The sequence below is a fragment of the Phalacrocorax carbo genome, chromosome 2, assembly GCF_963921805.1.
Source record: "Phalacrocorax carbo chromosome 2, bPhaCar2.1, whole genome shotgun sequence".
Lineage (NCBI taxonomy): Eukaryota > Metazoa > Chordata > Aves > Suliformes > Phalacrocoracidae > Phalacrocorax > Phalacrocorax carbo.
The window spans coordinates 167,021,983-167,042,096 of NC_087514.1; the positions used below are offsets into that span (position 1 = coordinate 167,021,983).

The 20,114-nt window shown below is 49.3% G+C and overlaps 1 protein-coding gene across 3 annotated transcripts in view; it reads right to left on the reverse strand.

Moving 5' to 3' along the window:
* The window catches only part of KIF9 (kinesin family member 9), a 32,466-nt gene that overhangs the window by 2,506 nt on the left and 9,846 nt on the right, over window positions 1-20,114 (reverse strand). For all 3 annotated transcript variants that reach the window (XM_064445241.1, XM_064445240.1, XM_064445242.1), the window contains 12 exons: window positions 19,305-19,452; window positions 18,424-18,488; window positions 17,236-17,313; window positions 15,074-15,142; window positions 14,536-14,640; window positions 12,787-12,842; window positions 11,275-11,365; window positions 10,151-10,281; window positions 8,675-8,857; window positions 6,124-6,332; window positions 3,820-3,999; window positions 2,033-2,148 (listed from right to left, as the gene is read on the reverse strand). In XM_064445241.1, coding sequence (XP_064301311.1) covers window positions 2,033-2,148; window positions 3,820-3,999; window positions 6,124-6,332; window positions 8,675-8,857; window positions 10,151-10,281; window positions 11,275-11,365; window positions 12,787-12,842; window positions 14,536-14,640; window positions 15,074-15,142; window positions 17,236-17,313; window positions 18,424-18,488; window positions 19,305-19,452 — 1,431 coding nt within the window. The remainder of the gene's footprint in view (window positions 1-2,032; window positions 2,149-3,819; window positions 4,000-6,123; window positions 6,333-8,674; window positions 8,858-10,150; window positions 10,282-11,274; window positions 11,366-12,786; window positions 12,843-14,535; window positions 14,641-15,073; window positions 15,143-17,235; window positions 17,314-18,423; window positions 18,489-19,304; window positions 19,453-20,114) is intronic.

A 20,114-nucleotide genomic window follows, 5' to 3' on the forward strand; every position in this document is an offset into this window, starting at 1 on the left:
GAGCTTCAGCGTGGTCCCCGCTGAGCCCAGCTAGCTGATGTCCATGCCCCGGCTTCTCCAGGGAACCATCTGGAAGGTGTGAGTGCACTGAAGAGGAGCATGGGTTGAACAGAAGTATGATTTTATAAGATACCAGCTCATGTATAAAGTTTTCATACCAGATTTGAGACGGCTCTAGCAGATTCTTAGGTCGCCTTCTGGGGCGGCTCATGACTAGCCTGGAGATGGTGACAGGGAAATTCTGGTGTGGTAAAAGGCAGGTGGCCAAACCGAATTGAGTCAAGAGTGAAAGATGGACACCTTGGAGAAAGGGGTTAGAACAGGAAATGAAGAGCCGCTCTGGAAAAGGGAAAATGGCTCCCAGTAGGAAACAAACTTCCAGAGAAAGATGAAGTGGTTCCTTCCCAGACCCAGGATGGGCCTCAGCACGGCCAGCGACACTGACTGGGAAGCTGCAGTGAACCACCCAGTGAAAGGAACAAGAGAAGAAACCAGCGCTGAGCAACATTACCAGGGACACTGTTTATTTTCCACCTGAAGATTTCTGCCTGTAACATCAACAGCTTGACGCAGCTGCACAGCACTGCTAAAAGGCATGCTTCATTCATCTTTGGGGTTCTAACTGATGGGATGACAAGAAAACCAGGGATGGAAACCATTAAGCGAGTTTCTAAGAATACATTGAGTAACTTGGGTTAGTATAAGTGACTAGTGATGGATTTCCTCTTTTCCCCAAAGAGTGACACCCTGGACCCTGTCAGGGTTTTCCTGTTGACCTCATTGGGTGCATCGCTTTGTCCAAAGGGGCTTGGATTGGGTTGGGTTGGGGTTTTTTTTGCTCTTTCCCATAGAGGTCTGTATGTGAAATCTTCCACAGTCTGGTAGATCTCAACATTCTGTTCAAACATAAATTCACAATGTTGTGGGGTTTTTTTTCTCACATCATGTTTGTTATTCATACCCTCAGGGGAACTAATTCAGTTGGATGGGAAGAACCTGTCTCTGATCAGCTTTAAAACCCTTCACATGCCTTTCCAGAAGGGAGTAAAGAAAATGCTTCACTGAGATCTACAGTCAAAATAATCAGACACGTGGAGACAAAAGAGTTCCTTTTCTGTTTTCCTTCTCCAGAGCTAAAGCCACCCTGTGCCCCACTACACGGCTAGAAACGGGGCTGTGCATTTAGGAAAGGGGTCACAGCTCACACCCTGCTTATTCTCTTCCCCAAACACCTGTGGGTGGCCCCTGCTCCTGGTAGGGACGGGCTCCTGGGGGAGCTGGGCCTAGGGCCTCTCCCCACAAGCTGTTCTCTGCGATCTGCAGAGGTTAAGCAGCGGTAATGGAGATGTGCTACACCTACAAAGGGCTGACTCCCCCTTGCAGCCAGGGTGGGATCTCCCTCCTTGCCACGCATCGCTTCGTCGTGTCAGGCAGAGTGGAAGCACTGCCACCGCGTTCCTACCAAACAGCATGAAGGTTTTGAGTTTGACATTTAGCAGTGAAGGACAAAACCTGGAATGGCTTCAGAGGAGAACTGTGCAAAGAAGTCTGGTAAATGAGAAGCTTAAGAGAAATGTGTTTTGTCAGGAATGACAAAAGACCCCGCTCCCCGAAGGCGGCGGTTGCTAAACAGAGGGCTGGCTGAGTACCAGTTGCCACAACAGGAAACACGATAGTTTAGCTGTAAATGTTACAGATCACACAGACTGGAAACAAACCTCCCAACTACTCCTCGCACCTCTGGGCAGCCTGCCTGGTTCCTGATAGTCAGCAGATGACTGGGTACTTCAATCACTCTGTCCTATTTTAGCCTCTTAATGGTTAAGCTACTGTGAAAGCAAGACATATCTCCAGATAGTTGCTCCCGGCATCATAGCAGATAGCATTTCAATGCCAGCCACTCTGCTTAGAGAAAGGGGCAGAGTTGCCGTGCCTTCCTCCTCCTCCTCCTCCCACCGGCTTAGTTGTGCCCTCATTACCATGCCACGTGTGACTATCACGGAGAATAAGCAGAGCTGCCAGTACAACTCACCAGGCACATGACTCTGTTTATGGGAATCATTCCAGGTCTGATGTTGCCACTGGGCTTCAGAGCTTCCTGCACATCCTTGGGGATAAGGAAGGACTCGTTGTACCAGATCTCAAACTCTGCAAAGCAAAGCGGGGGGCGATAAACAGGGCTGTAATGACCGAAGAGACAAGGGGTGGGTTGCTTCTGGCTCCCTGCCCGTGGACCAGATGGGACCTCAGTGCTCTTAAACCCTCAGAACTCCAAGCTCTTGAGTTTCAAACTATTAGAAAAGCTAATTAAAAGGGACAGGGCACCGTCAGCTGGCATGGCTGTGCTGAGGGAGGCTGCTTGCTGCCTGGCCTTGCTGCTTGCGAGGTGGCTGGGACATGGTGGCTGGCGCTGGGGACAGTCCCCTGGGCTTGTGCAGCCCGAGAGGCGGCTGGCCGCGAGGTGGCACTGCTCCTGCGTCCCCGAGCCACCCAGCTTGGAGCTAGCCATTTTGGGTGGTCAGCACATTTAGAGGTCAGATTTCAATTCCAAATGCTAAAGGACAGCCGCTTTCCACCCCATAATAGCCAGTGATAACACACAGCAGGTGCTGGGATGCAGCAGGAATTTTGTCATTATTAATACTGGGCATTTCCCAGCTGCCTGCTGCAGAGTGGCTGTGCTCTGCCTCGGTCCCCTGGCGCGGTTCCCCACGGAGTGGGAGAGCCCACGGCCCCTGCAGAAGGCTGTGCCGCCGAGGAGGGACCCCAGGAACGGAGCTGCTTTCTGTCGTGGGAGTCACGAAGGACAAGCAAGGTTAAACGCAGAGCCCTGCCCTTGCTAGGCACTGTGGGCATGATGCAACACCACTGATTTTCACCCTGTATTTAGCTCTGAGATGACCTCTTTGCTCTGGGATGACACAGATATTGAGTCAGTCCACGCCGGTATGTTTAAACAAACAGCAAACACCTGGAGCACCCAAAAAATATCAAACCCAGATCCAACGGAAACCAGCGGCAAAGTTTCTGCACAATTATGATTTGGCCTTGTGTATCTCCTGGAACAAGCCATGCATTTATTTCAGTGTGGGATGTGCTGATGGATACAAGTTGTGCTCTGGCAGGTCTGTAGAAAATAAAGCGTTGCCACATGCACAGCATCCGAATGTTTGTGACTCTGGCATTCATCCACCTCTGTCTTCCACCACACAGGACAAACCTGGGGATACAGCAGGACTCGAACTGAGCGGCTCGCAGCAGAGCGCACCTCGAGTTTGCACAGATCGCCCTGAGCAGAGGTGTGGGCCATCAGTCATCGCCGCAAGGGTGGTGCTCGTGAAGTAGATGCTAAAATGACCAAGCTCTGCTTCCTGCCAAGGTGCCCGTGCTGCAACACTGGAACCTGAATCTCACAGGGGTACAGAGGAGGGGTCTGTAGTCCAGAGCCAAAGCCCTGGCCCAGTACAGTTCCCTAGCCACCATCTCTATGAAATGAAATCAAGCATGAGAACCAGGGCCATCAGTGGGAGCGTTACTGTCAACCTCACTGTGAAAGGCTTTTAACCCACAGCATTGCATCAAGGAGCGGTATGTCATTATCTTTGAGACAGAATCTTCAGGAATTCAGTGTAATGTCAAAAAAAACCCACCCAATCTTCAATAAAAGACAAGCCTGGAAGGCAACAAGAAAAATGACAACAGAGGATGATGGACTTGGCTTATATGCAACATGTCTGTGAAATGCTTCAGTACTGAGCTGCTATCAAGGATCCCAGCTGAACTGGAGGCTGTTCAGAAACTGCCCTGGTGAGCCAGTACCTGAGACGAGTTTGTTCCGGCACTGGTCCACCAGATGCTGGCAGTACTGGATTTCTGCCTTGAGGTCCTGCAGTTCGGTATAACCAGACCTGTACTCTTCCTTCAGGTCCTTCAGCTTCATGATGAGTAGAAACTCCTTCTCATCAATTATGATCTGTCCTTTCTCATCAACATACTCTCCTGGAGGGTAAGAAAAGGAAACGAAGGTTTCTCATGAGGGTGGAGAGGGATGAAGAACAGTCATTATACTTGGAACCACACGGTAGTTACCCAGTTATACTGAGGTTAACCACACAACTGACGTTTCCTTAGACATGCTGACTACAAATACAGTGTTGGAGTGGTGTGGGGCAGAAATCACTGCTGAACTCCTAAACCCACTCAGACATCAGTCCTCCCTGAACTGGGACACGAGCAGATGAAGAGGAGGGATGGGGCTCCGCAGAAAGACACCCACACGACAGCCTGCTGAAGGGTATCACTTCAAGCATTTATGGCTCCTACTGAAAAACTCCCTGGGCAGCCATGGTAAGGGTTTTTGAGACAAGCTGGTGAACCCTTTTGGGGACAGTTATGCCAGTGATACCTCCTTATGATAAACATCTTTTGTTCTCAGTTCCCCTCAAATCCATTTATTCCTGCAGTTTCCAGCATCCACAATAAACCACCACCTGGTAGATGACATCATAAAGAGCAAAGATGCAAAAGAAGCGATGAGTCCATGAAAACACAGACCCTCACTCCCATATGGATTCCAGCTGATTTGCTCATCATTTATCCAAATCAGCTTTGTATCTTAGAATCACAGAATCATTAAGGTTGGAAAAGGCCTCTGGAATCAAGTCCGACCCCAACCCAACACCCCCAGGCCTCCTAAACCACGTCCCCAAGTGCCACGGCTGCACGGTGTTTGAACCCCCCCAGGGACGGTGACTCCCCCACCTCTCTGGGCAGCCTGTGCCAACCCCTGACCCCTCTGGCAGGGAAGGCATTTCCCTCACACCCAACCTAAACCTCCCCTGACGCAGCCTGAGGCCGTTCCCTCTCGTCCAGTCACTGGTGACTTGGGAGCAGAGACCAGCCCCCCCCTCACTCCAGCCCCTCTCAGGCAGCTGCAGAGAGCGAGAAGGGCTCCCCTCAGCCCCCCCTTCTCCAGGCTAAACCCCCCCAGCCCCCCCAGCCGCCCCCCAGCACACTTGTGCTCCAGACCCTGCCCCAGCCCCGCTGCCCTTCTCTGGACACGCTCCAGCCCCTCAAGGCCCTTCTTGTCCCGAGGGGCCCAAACCTGAGCCCAGCATTCGAGGTGGGGCCTCCCCAGTGCCGAGCACAGGGGCAGGATCAGACCCTATGGAAAAAGGCCCCTTGCAAAGCATGGTCGTAAAAGTCTCTCTACAGGAAAAGAAACGGAAACCAGTAGAGCAGCGTTCACTCTGGGTCTGACCCTCTGGCCCTCATTCACTAGTCAGGGCCTGCTTGCTGGTGACCATTCTCTTTCCCTCTCATTCCCTCTTATTTCCAGCTAATTGCCTGGCAATAGTTAAGGCTGTAGTTTCACAGAACTGAGTTATTTTGCTGTCCTCCCTGCATGCAAGGAAGACCACTGCTACTTCCTCGCCATCATGCGCAGCACACTCTAGACCGTTCTGCTGTTAAAGCCATTTGTTTTAGGTTTCTCTCCTCGCCCAGAGGTGTTTCTTCTCTGCTCCTCTGCAGAACGCAACAGCACCGACCCTTGGGAGCCCTGCTGCAGGGAGCACAAAACCTGACACGCTTCCTCATCTCAACCAGGCATACTCCACCTAACAAACATCTTGTGGCAGCAAAGCAGGAAGGCACTTACCCCATTTTTCCTCTAGTACCTTGAAGTTTGGGATTTTGACTTTCATAAACCAGGCTCTAATCGAGATGAAATCAAGCTGTAGGAGATGCAGTGTATCTCCACCGCAGTAAGGGCAAGCCTGCTACCCGTGATTTCTGCAGTGTACTGACCTGCGTTTGTCAGCAGCACGCTGCCTAATCCGTCAGAGCGTGGGGTGAGGAATCAACCTGACTGCGGCTCACCTCGCTAGCGTAAAGCCTGAGAAGCACAGGTCAATGAGGCTGAAGTGCGGAGGACTCAGGTGGAGGAACTGGGTGGCAAACCACAAGGCCAGCTGCAGAGCTAGGGCGTAAGGCCCGGCCTGCCCCGCTGCCCTGGCAAGCAGCAGTGCTAATCGAGTGGTCTCACCACCGGAACTGCTTTGAAATCAGCGGCTCCCCTCTTCTGTCACATTCTCGCTGGCCAGTCTCCACACAGCGACTTACCCTGCTGCCACCGCTCCTGCTTCTGAGCCTCCAGGGCCTTTTTGATGCCCTCCATCTCACGCTTGATGAAGTTGATTCTCTGCGCTACTGTACTGCTTCTCTTTTTCCTGGCAACGAGGATGCTTTTGTTCTCTTTAAAGATCCGGCTGATCTCACTTCCGCCCTCCTCCTTAAACTGCTCAAATGCCACCAGCTTGGATGGAGGGGAGCTGCAACAGAATTCAAAGGAAACACACACAGACATGGGGAGGTCAATTTGTTCTGCCCTGCGGCATGAAACAGTTCATGGGTTTGTGGATGGCATTTCAGTGGGCTCTTTGAGGATGTTTCTGTGCTAACTGCACCCTGGTACCACCTCTGTGCCAACCTTCGTATCCCCTTCCCCGCCCCCTGTAATACTCCCAGAAGAACGAGTTATTTACATAGAAACCACATTCCTCGGGAGATGCCTCAGAATGGAGTCTTCCCTGGAAAGTGGACCTTTAATAGTCGGATTTTTCAGAAAAATAAACAATGCTGTTCCTCAATATTGTTAAACAGAAACGCCTTTGCTCTTTCCTCGCTGGATTCCCAGCACAGACCAGTCACCTCTGCCAACCAAACCCCACAGCTGCGTGCGTTGGCTGGCTCTACAACGCTACCGCCCATGGCGTTTAAGTCTTGCCTATTTAGAAAGACTGAATTCAAAGTAGCAGGTGTCAGTCCTGACTTTTGTATGAAATGGCTTTGATGCAGATGTGCCTGCATGAACACCAGCTCTTACTTCAACACAAGCCACGCTGGGCAAAAGGAGAGTCCCTCAGGAGAACATCACACTCCCATGGGTGCTGCTCTGTGCTGCATGAGGTTGTTCGCGGTGAGCAGACTCTGGTAGCAGAAGGTAGCTAGAAGTCTCCACATTCCTCAGTCCAGAGTGGTCAAAGCAAAACTCTGACTAATGCCTTCCTCTGATTGACCTCTTAAGGGCATTTTTCAAACTCCTCAAAGGCTGTGTGAGACTGTTTTCTGTGCCAAACTGCTGGCAAAGTGCTGTAAACAGTGGCCACTGGGCAGACTGCCACAGCTACAGCTCTGACAGCCAGTTACCAAGCTATTAAGCACTCTGGTTGTGCCTTATGCAGCGGCAGCAGCAGCCTTCCCTGCCAGCCACAGGACTTCTAGAAGAACACTAAAATACATGCAGAGCACATGGAGGAGCATGGCAATGTGTTAAGGTGCTTCAGGAGTAAATTCTCCTGAGGAAGCTTCACTGCAATGCTCTCTTTGGGCAGCAGGAACAAGCAAGGACTGGTCATTTACAACCCAGGCAATGGAGGTGCTTATAAGTCTTCAGAGCTCATTGCTTGCAGCTTAGAATCACAGAATCATTAAGGTTGGAAAAGACCTCAAGGATCATCAATTCCAACCCCAACCCAACACCCCCAGGCCTCCTAAACCATGGCCCCAAGTGGCACGTCTGCATGGTGTTTGAACCCCCCCAGGGACGGTGACTCCCCCACCTCCCTGGGCAGCCTGTGCCAGGGCCTGACCCCTCTGGCAGGGAAGGCATTTCCCTCACACCCAACCTAAACCTCCCCTGACGCAGCCTGAGGCCGTTCCCTCTCGTCCCGTCACTGGGGACTTGGGAGCAGAGACCAGCCCCCCCCTCACTCCAGCCCCTCTCAGGCAGCTGCAGAGAGCGAGAAGGGCTCCCCTCAGCCCCCTCTTCTCCAGGCTAAACCCCCCCAGCCCCCCCAGCTGCCCCCCGCACACTTGTGCTCCAGACCCTGCCCCAGCCCCGCTGCCCTTCTCTGGACACGCTCCAGCCCCTCCAGGCCCTTCTTGTCCCGAGGGGCCCAAACCTGAGCCCAGCATTCGAGGTGGGGCCTCCCCAGGGCCGAGCACAGGAGCACTAGAGAGCTCTCAGCAAGAAAAGATGGCTGGTGATGGGAAAAGTGGTGTCCAGACTGGTTTGTGTGGGGTCCTGGCTGAGCTCCTGTGACTTGAACAGCTTCATGCTGTTGAGAGCATCCTCCTGGAAAGAGTCCTCCATCTTGGTATCCTTAGTGTTCTTTACCCCACCAACTCCATCCAAAACGAAATGCAATTCAGTGCTGCCCTCCCATGTTAAATTCTTGTGGTGGTACAAGCAGATGCTGGCACATTGTTATGTTTTTGACCATTCTCCACTCTTCTGTCGTGATATGGCACCTCCTGCCGTGATCCTGTGCAGCTATTGACCCATTTTCACAAGATTGTGGGGTTTTGTGGCTAGACACGAGGTCTCTCCGGGCTTCTACTACTAACCAAAGGGTGAGGAGTGCTTTGATTTTTGGAGACTTTACACTTAATAGAGCAACTCGGTCCTGACCGGGCTCAAAGCAGATGTACATAGGGTGTCCGTACAGCCACTGCTGTCCTACGGTGCATTGCTGCATCTCTGAATCTCTGATGTCTGAATCTCTCCTCTTTACTCTGAAGCAGGTAGTTGTACTGGGGGAACACAACGCAATCACTCTGGTGTAAACCACCCTCTGCCAAAGTGGATACGCTCCCTTACAGGGAAAGTTACCTGGGTCGCTGGGAATCCTCCACAGGAGCTGGCTTTGGGAGCTCTGCATCAATATTTGCTGTATCCTGGTTCCGTGCTCCCTCTTTCACATCCAGATCCTTGGTGGAAGTTATTACATGGCTTTTTGATGGTAAAAAACCATCCAGATCTCTCCCAGAATGAGAGCTCCTGATGCCTTCCTTCCTGACAGGGGGAAAAGGATGAACCAGAGTAATTTCTTCATAATAGGAAACTAGAACCAAAACATGCTGCAGGTGCTAGCTTTGCTGATTCAAAAACCAGCAGTCTGACATTGCAGTGAAGTATCTACTGACAAGGCATAAGATCAGCCTTGTTCTCACAAATCCTCACCCCCTAGAGTAGATGGACTGCCTTGTGTACAAATACAGCCCAGGCTGGACTAGCTCTCTTGAGAAGGATCACAAGGACAACAGTCTCACCCTGTCTGGATTGAGGCATACCTGCGGACAGGATAACCCTCTTTACCTTCAGAGGAACCTACAAACTGAATCCCCTAGGATCTGATCTAACTCCACATCTAAATCAAGCCCAGCTCTCTGTTCTTCTCCCTCAGCTCACCTCCACAAACACCACCAGCCTTGTCTGCACGGGATGGTTCGACTTGAAACAGACACAGAAAAGTACTTGCCAAATCTTCTTCCATCTCCCTAAAAAAACAACTGCACCGAGAGTCCCCCAGGTCATGTGGATACTAAAGCCTTGGTGGTTCCTCCCCTCTCTGACACAAGGTCTTTGGGGAAATGTCAGGGAGGAACCGAGCAGATGCTCTCAGCCACAGAAGCAGCTGTAGAAACTGCCAATGCAGGGACCTCACTTCTATACATTGAAGGATCTTTCTGTGCTCAGCACTGACTGCTGGTTCCCCCTTCCCTCTCAAAATCTCTTCTCCTTTTCTGCTCCTCTGTCCACTGTCCCTTCCTCCCTTTCCACTTAGCAGATCTCCTTCCACCTACCACTTCAAAGAAAAACTGCAGGTTTAACATGTCTTCTGATGCCATCACAGGACTGTTCCCCTGCCTGCAAGTTCAGCTCTCCACCTCTTACCACAGGCTGACCCTGCCCTGCCTGTGCTGGCTGCAAGATCTTCAGCTCAAAGCCTGTCCACCCTCTGTGTCCACAGCTCGCACCCCACACAGCGCTCCGTGGTTCTGGTTCTTCCATACTAGATGAACCATTCGGGGTAAATCTTCCCCATAACAGAGGTCTACACTACCACAGGCGTTCCCCTAACATCCTCCTGATGGTGTGGCTGGTGGCCATGAGGACACCACAAACCCTCACAGCACTATGCTGGAATGTCATCCTTGAGGAAACACAGAACTTCCACACACCCCGGTTAAGCCAGCTCCGTCTCTGCCTTCCTCCGTGGGCTGCCCATCTCACCGTGACCAGATCTGGTCACTGCAAAGACACATTATCAGAGAAAAGGAAGAGCTTTCTGGCCTCTGAACTCACTTGGGCTGCTCATTGCGTTTCCTGGATTTCTTCTTCCCACCACGCCTGGATGAAAAAGGAGCAGTTCTTGTCCCAAAATCCTGTCCATCCTCTTCCAGCACCAAATGGCCATCCACATCAACCACACCTGCCTGGAAACAGGAAGAAATAAAACACGCTCCAGGAAGCATTAGATCTGTAGCTGCCTAGATCACAAAAGCTATACCGCCCTTGCCCAGCAGCTATTCCATCCCGTTGTACAATCTGATCCAGAAATCCGTGTTCGCTACCAAGCATTTCAGAGAAACACATCTATAACAATGAATCGTAAACTGAAATAGGGTGAAAATGATCCTCAAATTCATATGCCAAATGTTTCGGCCACCTGGGGGGAGAATAACTTGGGTCTAGTGTTGCAGAAGTAAAAGCACCTTCAGACGTCTTCATTTAATGAAGATATGTAAGGTCGCTTTGTTTCTTATACAATTTCTCATATTGCCTCAACTCTAAAACAGAGGGGCCATTAAGCACTAAAATCTACTTAAATCAGGTTTCAGTTTTGTTTTCTTTAAATAAAGACTTGAAAGGCCTGTAAGAGACCATGTGCTTCTCTGTTATACAAATACTTCGCATTTTCCCTTGTGCCTTTTGTACAAAAAATTCAAAACCTCTTCAGTTAAGCCACAGGGCAATTACACGGCTCTGCATAACAGATAATGATTATTTTATCTGCCTTACTGGGTAAAACCAAGGCAAGGAATTAACCAATTCAGAGTGAAAATATTTCACAGATGGAAATCAGTAGTGAAAAATAGATTAAAAGCTCTAAGTTAGAGCCCACATCTGAATTTATGGCTTGCGAACGATACACTTACTTTGTTCCAGAAATTTAAGGGTCAAAAGGAGCAGCTCAGCAGAGGCAGGTGATCTGATCCTGCCTGCTACGACTGACAGACCAGTCACCTTCTACTTTATATTTTCTTCATTTCCATTTAATAAATTATTCTGTTCAGATAACGGGCCTAATCCTCTGCTGATATTGATATGAGCGCCGCTTTGTTCACTGCTGCACCTCTGCTCTGGTTCAGCGGCAAAGGAGCCAGTCTAAGGTGGATTCTGGGCTGGGCTCGAGCACCAGGCATTACCTTCTGAACAGCAGCAACAACCGCAAAGTCATTTTTGTCTATCAGAGCGTACTTGCTTCGTAATCTGGCCTCCACTTCGTGCTCCTGTTGACTAGGGGAGAAAACAGCCCCTTACTGTTGCGTTCAGGGAGTGCTCTTCCATATGTCAAAACCTGTGATATCTGCCAATATCAGATTTCCAAAGAAAGCCATCTTTTACCTGTGATCTCATTCCCAAACACCCCACCTTTCTCCTTCTATTCTTCCCCATGCCGTTGTAACCCTCTTCCATTCTCCTCTTTCCTTCTTTTTCTACAATGTCCCTTTAGGCCTCTTAGATATGGAAGCTTTTTGACGGCTATTTTAATACTTAGCATAACCTTTGAGTGGTTCAGATCAAATATTACCTCTGTTCAGTTCCATCACCTTACTTTAACCTAGTGATTTTCAAATTGAGTCATTTTTCACTGAAAGGAACAAGTAAAGCATTCTCAGTAGGCTTAAATACACCATACAAGACTGAAAATCATTAGAGAATCTGGAAGTTAGACTAAAGCCCACTGTTTCAGAACAATAAAAGGAGTCCCACGTTAAAAAAATAATAACCAAGCAAAATTTTACCATGAAACCCATTTGGGTCTTGGGTCCCAGCGAAGCCTGACTGCCACGTCTGATGACGTCCACTGACACTCGTGTTCACACAAGTTTCTCGAGGGCAGGCAGATTTTCTACAGCAATATCCCACTGTCACTCTTGTGAGTAGCAACCTCTGCTGCCTAGCCAGATATCGCTGCGAAGGCGGGCGGGGCAGGGAGTGCGTGGCTTGCCCTAACGCCCTTATTCTTCTTTGTTCTCTTCTATTTCATGACACGGAAGCTGCTTGTTCTCATTTGTAGGATTTGTTTCCAGCCTGTCATTCACCTTCCCCCCTTCAGCCCAAAAAAACAACTTGCACCACCCACTGGTGACATTTTTTGCCACTTTCACACTTTCTCCCATCCCACACCACGCATCAGAGATCACCTTCCCAGAAATAGCCAGAGAGCCTGCTTATCATGCTCCTCCAAATTGCTTTATGACCTTCCTTTGCCATGATCAGTAAAAAAAAAAGGGAATCCGATCACTTTTAGATGCTGGTGTGGTGAGACCACCTTGTATCATCGAATCCTACAGTTAGATTCCTCTTTTGACCTGTTTGCAGGCTGCCTTGCACTATGGAGCTCGCTCCATGACTAGGGATCCTGCACAGTTCATGCTCAGTGATGCTGTATTTGCCAAGCAGAGTTTTGAACCAGTGAGGTTTACCATCGAGAGCCCTTGCACATGGCTTACGAACCCTGGAACGTTAGAGGCAATAGTCTTCTTGTGCAAAGGCCAGTAGAATTTGTCCAGAATTGTGTTTTCAGTTACAAGTTATTCCCTGTACTTCATAATGATTCTTCGCCAATGCCATGGTAAGTGTGATATCACAGACAAAAGCTCGGTGGAGCTTCTAAGCCTCACTGTGAAATGCATCAGCCTTAGATATCTTACCTTACAATCAGTTTGAACTGCTTAAATACCTCCTGGACTTGCCTGACGTTCACTATCTGGGGAAGAGAGGCATACAGTGAAGATACAGGTAAGCGTTCCGATGCTGTGGTCAGCTGTACGGATTCAAATACTTCCCATTGTGAGGACTCTGCTTTCCACTTGCTGGGTATCCACACTCAAGGGGAGTCACCTTTATCCTGCACTGAGAGGCAGGCTGGAGGTGGATACATTGCTCACTCCAAGGAGAGTTTTAAAGAGAGGGGAGTCTAGTAGACTGTGGTAAACTCCACGGAGCACGCAGCTATCAAGGTACCGAGTGATTTACAATAATTTTACAAATCACGTAGATGGCATCTACTGACCCTGCGGATTATGATGCTGCTTCTCTTTTCACCACTGTCCAAGACTGCCTGAGTACTTGGAACTGCCAGAGCACTATCTTGTGTCCTCTAACCCATAATAACCCATTTAGGACCCGAGGGAACGGCAGGGAGATGTGCCAGGGGAGGGTGAGGCTGGGCATTAGGAGAAGGTCCTTCCCCCAGAGGGTGGTGGAGCCCTGGCACAGGCTCCCCAGGGAGGCATCACGGCACCAGCCTGGCGATATTCCAGAAGCACTGGGACAAGGCCCTCAGAGACACGGTGTGAATTTGGGGTGTCCTGTGCAGGGACAGGAGCTGGGCTCGGTGGTCCTTGTGGGTCCCTTCCAGCTCAGGGCATTCTGTGATCCTATGATAACAAATCAGTGCGGTCGAGCCGTGCTGTTATCTCTGTTTTGGAGATGATGAAGAGGTGCGGACAGGTAAGTAATGGGCAGCCTGTAGCTGAGCAGGAATCTGCGCTCAGCTCTCCCAAGGCCCGAAAGGCTGGACCAAGCCACAAAATGCACTATCTCTGTTCTGGACCCTCTCTCTAAAAGATCCTTCAGTGCCACCACGGATATCCTTCCCTTGGGGAACTCCTTAGTCCTTCTCTACCTCCCCTGCTCCACACCCACCCGCTGCCAGGTTTGCAGGCCCAGTAACACACTCCCTCAGCAAGCCCTAATTCCGCTCCACTCCTGACTGCTGGAGGGAGGAAACAGGGACTCTGAGAGAAGATAACAATTAAATTAAATAAGAGGGAGTGTCTCAAGTGTTTCCTTTAAACTAAAGGGTTATCTAACTGTTTGGAAAACAGTCTTCCAGCAACTTCTGCACTGTTGTCACAGTGGCTTCTGTTCAGAACCAAACAAAACCTTACAGTGACTCTGAGCGTGCATTTATAAATTCCATTTTCATACATCTTGTTTGGTTTCCTGTTTGCCCCCAGGGGAATATTTGTGTACGCAGGACTTTTGCTGTTTCTCTTCATAATCATTTGGCAGTCAACGGGTAGTTTCAAGCTGAGAAACCCTGCCCTAATGAACCTGTCTCTAAGTGACCGGACGTATTTTGGCCACACACCTTGCAAAGATTTAGTTTGACTTTAGCAGGGCAAAATTTTGACACTAATTCTTTAAGAACTTCTAAAGAAATGAATTCCAAGGGTTTTCAGGACTGAGGAAAAGTCTCCTCAAGCTTCCAAAAAAGCAAAAATGGTATGAAACCAAGGAGACAGTCCTTAACATGCAACAAAATTAAATTACAATTCTGTAGTGCTTTTTGGGTTAAAGACAACCTCTACGGAAGACATTTTCATTGCACCTATCTTGGGGTAAAATGGGATGGAAACAGTATATAAGACCTTCCCCACTAGAAAGCTACTTACATCAATTTCATCAATGGCTCCTTTTAGGTATTTATGGACTTGAGACTTAATCTCTGCTATCTGGATGTCACTCAGGGGGTCATAAGTCACCAAAGAACGATTTACCTAAGAAAAAAGAACAACTGAGTATCAGAGAATTACGAAAAGCTACGCAAGTACTAATCTGGCGAACACCAGACATCACGGTGCCCAGGGATGCCTTATGTTTAATTTCTGATTGCGGCTTCTCATCATCTGGGTTGACAGGAGATGCGACTTGGGAGCATGCTGAAATCAATGCTTCCCCCTACACATTTCAATCAAATCAGAGACGGGCTTCAAGAGTCTGAAAAAAAGCATCTACAGTGGATGGGGACTGAAGCTACAACAGCCTCCCTGCATGGGACCTTCAGAGCTTTGCCTAAACCTGGAAAGACAGTGCTGGAGGCAGAGGGAAGAATACAGTCACACTGGACACGGAGGTAACTGATCCTGCTGCAAAACAAAGATCATGGCAAAGCCTTAACTAGGTCCCGCCTAAGTCGGTGCAGCCTCTTACCAAGCTGTCATGCATGGCCAGTTCCTGCTTCAGAAGACTAATCTCCTTCTCCAAAGCCTTCACTGTCCCCTAGCAGGAAAACAAAAGGGTGAGCAAATGACCAAATGCTATTGGAGAAAAAAAAAGTGCTGAAAAGCAGCATTAAATGGGCCGCTGGAGAACATCACAGCCGTGTGCCAGCTCCCCCAGGGTTTGCTGTCAGGTTTGCTTCAGTGAGGAAGCGAGTCTGGAAATGGCTTTGCCTTTGATTAGCTTCCAACAGGACAGCTTCTGTTTGCGTCCTGCGTGTACTGCCTGCAGAGTCAGCCTAAGCCGTCAAAAGAAGGGCCACCTGTTTTCTTAATTTGATGCTTTCCTGATCTGGCACTGTAGGGGCCATCAGGTTCTGGACTATGAGATATTATCTTGAAAGCAAAGAAGCATGGAGGCTTCCACTCTGACCCTTACTGCACTCAGAAGGAGTTCTGACATTAACTTTAACAGAGGAGGGAGTCTCCTGTGGTGTATTTGATTGAATTTCTCCATAATGTGGAATATCTTCAAGCAGTCACTATTTAGAATGCATTTCCAGAAAGGTGTGGGTACACAAATCTCCTTGGGATTCAGTGAGAATTAGATACTGAGCTGCTTTTGAAGTGACCTGGTGAGCATCAAATCACAGTGGCTTCCTTAAACACTACTCTTTTGGCTGCTCTTTTCCACTCCGCACATCTCAACAAAAATGAAAGGGACTGAGGAGGAAAAGGCAGTTTGTTGCACGGCTGCTTCTGGAAGCTGTTGGAGGAAACTCTCCAGCTGTTTCTCTGCTTGCCAGTGAGTTCAGAGCATGAAATACAGCAGGGTTCTCACACACCACCTGTGTTACAGATCAGATAACTCTGAACTTGTTCTTTGGGCTATCAGTAATTCACAGAGCATTTACTGCTGCCAGCTCTGTTTCAGCTGCGAAAGTGCACTCAGGGCATCTAAAATACTCTGATCGTTTTCTTTAAATCATTTCCTTGTTTAAACAAGCTTTGTAATTGTAGCAAAAACGTTACGTTACCAGCAGCACCGGGGATAATGCTGTATAAAGCTGCAGGTAGCACTGGAGAGGATTTCCCCACGTACCAGGGGAGAAGTCCACAACATAAAATCTCTGTTAAGAGGTGAATTTTATCAGAAAAATTAAGGGCTCCTACACACGCAGTTGAAAGAATTACCACGTGTCAGGGAAGATGCGACCATCTGTGTGACTGTATCCTGTAGCAGATTCAAGGTAATCGTAATTAAATACCAATGAAAAAAAGTTTAATACTGAAGTCTTTGATACCTAAACTCAGCAAGTGTCAGCTTGGCTGACGAGTGGTAATTCATTAAACTACTGAATTTCCTTCTGTTTTTTAAAGTAATTATTCTAAACATTAATGAACCTGAGAAAATATGCCTTCTTCCATTCCCTTTATTTATAGGATCACAGAATGTCCTGAGCTGGAAGGGACCCACAAGGACCATCGAGCCCAGATCCTGTCCCTGCACAGGACACCCCAAATTCACACCGTGTCTCTGAGGGCCTTGGCCAAGGGCTTCTGGAACATCGCCAGGCTGGTGCCGTGATGCCTCCCTGGGGAGCCTGTGCCAGGGCCCCACCACCCTCTTGGGGAAGAACCATCTCCTAATGCCCAGCCTCACCCTCCCCTGGCACATCTCCCTGCCGTTCCCTCGGGGCCTGGCGTTGGTCACCAGAGAGCAGAGACCAGCCCTGCCCCTCCTCCTGCCCTCGGGAGGGGGCTGCAGAGCGCCATGAGGCTGCCCTCGGCCTCCTCTGCTCCAGCTGAACAAACCCAGGGACTCCAGCCGCTCCTCGTACGGTTTCCCCTCTAAACCCTTCCCCAGCCCCGTGGCCTCCTCGGGACACTCTCCAGTACCTTTATACCCTCAATGTCCTGCGGCGCCCAACGCTGCCCACAGCGCTCGGGGTGAGGCCGCCCCAGCGCGGGGCAGAGCGGGACAATCCCCCCCCTCGCCCGGCTGCGATGCAGGGCTCGGTGCCCCCCAGGGCACGGCTGGCCCTCGGGGCTGCCAGGGCACACTGGGGGCTCGTGTTCAACTTGCCGTCGGCCAGAGCCCCCAGGTCCCTGCAGAGCTGCTCCCCAGCCCCGCGTTCCCCAGTCTCCACATACCTCTTGGTCATATGTCTCGCTGATGACTGGCTCTGTTGTGATCCATCTCATTCTGGTAGCAAAACGAAGAGAAGACAACTGAAAAACATGGGGTTTATGTAACTGAAAGAGATATTGGCAAGGATGCAATTTTCATAATCTGTTACTACTTCACCGTATCAGATCCCAGACCACAGGAATACAGAAGCTATTTAACTGCAGGGAGGAGTACAGGATTTCTCATTCCAGGAGCGTATCTTGTAGTGCTCGCTGGCTTCTGCATGATTAACCAGCTTCAGATGGTGTCTTTGTCTTTTCTGTTCTCCATGTGGTCAGCTCTTTGCGTACTGGAGCTGTGAGCTCAGAAATACCCGCTCCCAGTTCTGATCAAAATAACACTCCCTAAAAACTCCAAATCACACATCGATTTTCCTTCAAGCTTAATTCCTGCAGCTGTGCTATCTTGAGAGTAAGGCCCTGCAGCCCGAAAATCCTCCTCCCGATGCAAAGTATAGCAGCTGTCTCCTCAGTAATATTAGAAGTTTCTAGATGCTATCAGGACACAAGGGGGAGAGGATAAAAACAACACTCTGGCTTGAAGACTACTGCATGAAAGGTGTTTGTGTTTACATTTTTTTTTGCTACATAAAACTTTCTTGGTAAACAGCAAGGTGCTTCCCTTCTCTGTGTTACAGACGCGGTTTAATTGACCCAGTTCTCACAGTGAGGCTTTCACCAATGTCGTTATTTCACGGGTTAAAAACACCTTAGCGTTAGGAGGTTACTCCTGGTTCCTGAACCAGCAGCCAGCCAGCTCAGCTCTGATGTGAACTGGTGCAATTCCACTGACCGCATGATGTGACGGACCATTCAAACACGTTCCTAGCGCTGAACCAACAATAATAATTAGCACTATCCAGCGCGCTCCGATTTTAGCTGCTTGTGCCTGCTCTATTTCGAGCTCTCATTTCCCCCCTGGGCCAGTTACCACTCAACCGTTCGCATCACAAAGCAGACTGGCAAGAGCAATGTGTTTTTCTGAGCCTTTGAGATAAGATGAGCCAGCCAGTGTTTGTGATGAATTAGGCAGGATGTTTCCCTGGGACTCGAGCCATAGCCCTCCAGAGACTATTCTTTAAACCAAGCTATGGCCAATTGCAACAGTAGCAGGAAAAAGACTTTAATTCTGCAGAAATCAGTTCAACTTACAGTCTCTTCCACGTGCACAGCTTCCCCACAGATATTTGCCACTAGGACAGTATTGCAGTTTCCCCCTGGGGAAAAACAACAAAAGGGGAAAAAAAACTAATAATATAATTTGGGGTTTTTTTGTTGTTTCCTTTTCTGGAATGTATTATATTATGTGCTGACTAAAATAGAAAAAAAAGAAGCAACAGAGGACACAGCCAGTTTGTAACTGTCCCTCCCCTGGGTACAGAAACACAGCAGCACAGAACGGCTGAAGAATAAAGGTAAAATGTGTTTCCCATGTGGCGACGGTGCAGTAAGAAGTTGGGAATACAGGCTGCGAAAGCCTAAAATCAGGAAATCAGAGCAGAGGGATTTCAAAAGCCCTTGGCCTAAATCTAATAGCAGGAACCTGGCAGGACAGAGTCGCTGCCTTCCCTAAAAGCAACGCAAGGCTCGTGCTCAGAAGGCCTCGGTTGCTCCACGCAAATGCCCACGGCCCCGTTTCAGCTGCTCTCTCCTCCCGTGTCTCCAGCCTGCGTTCCAAGAGCACAAGCCTCTCCTGTGGATTCACGATGCACCACGGCTTTGGGTTTGGCATCTAGCCGGATGCTGAAGCAGGAGCATCTGAAAAGGCTTTTAACATGCTGGGGACGGGGTTTGGTGGTAGTTTTTAAAAGTATTCTAACTAAGGTTTTGTGAATTGCTACTGGCTCGATCAGTGCGGGCTTTGTACTGCCTCCTGCACCTGCTCTTTTATTTGATGAGGAAAACCAGATATCGTTTGAATAACAAATTAGTTCCACGTCTTTATACGTTATGGCCTTAGGACTCGGTGTGGTCATTGAAACAGCATTGTTTTCTAGGAACTCTTTGGGGCTGCTGCAATCCACAGCTCTTACCTAGCGAGTCCTTGAGAACGTGAGTGAGCTTGCTCTGCCGGAAGGGGATGTGGTCCCTCTTCGGATCAGCCAGGGCAATGACGAGTTGCTCAAGGAACGACAGAGACTTGTTGATGTACATGGCTTCTTTCAGAACCTGTCCTTCAGACTGGAATGAAGATCAAAAGGCAAAGCTTCCACAACACGAGTTTCTGGCCGAACCACAGAGAGAGCGTATTCCTTACTGAGGGTACGACTCTGCCCGACTGCGCGGGTAAGGATCTAACTCAGACCCAATAAATTCATGATCTAGAGCTTTCTTCAGCTGGAAAACAAGTTTTCAGAGACCTCAATTTTTCATTACAAGTCTACCATGACCACTGGATTTCCTTCCCAAAGGGTAAATTACGTTATCTGTCACACGGCTGATGTGATTTCTGTTATGATCAATACAGAATGTCCCACGGGATTGGAGGAGCTTTCAGCTGTCGAGCCCTAATGCTCTAAGAAGGTGTCAACAGCTTGCCTGCTGTGACCAGAAGTGGGGGATTTGCACTGTCACTCATGGAAGGAAGAGGAAAATCAAAGATTCTTTGTCTTGGTAGTTGATGGTTCCGGCCCTTTCTTTTGCGGAGAAATGATAGAGCCAGATAAACTAACTGAATCTGGGTCAGGGTGGAAGGCACGTGCAGGATTGGAGTCACATAAACGGGGACTTAGAAATGATACACGGCAGCTGCAAACAGCTTAGCACCCTCCGATGTGTTAACGTGACTTTCAATTTCTCACAGTCTCTCCTATTTCTCACAGGCTGAATTCTGTTGTGGGGAA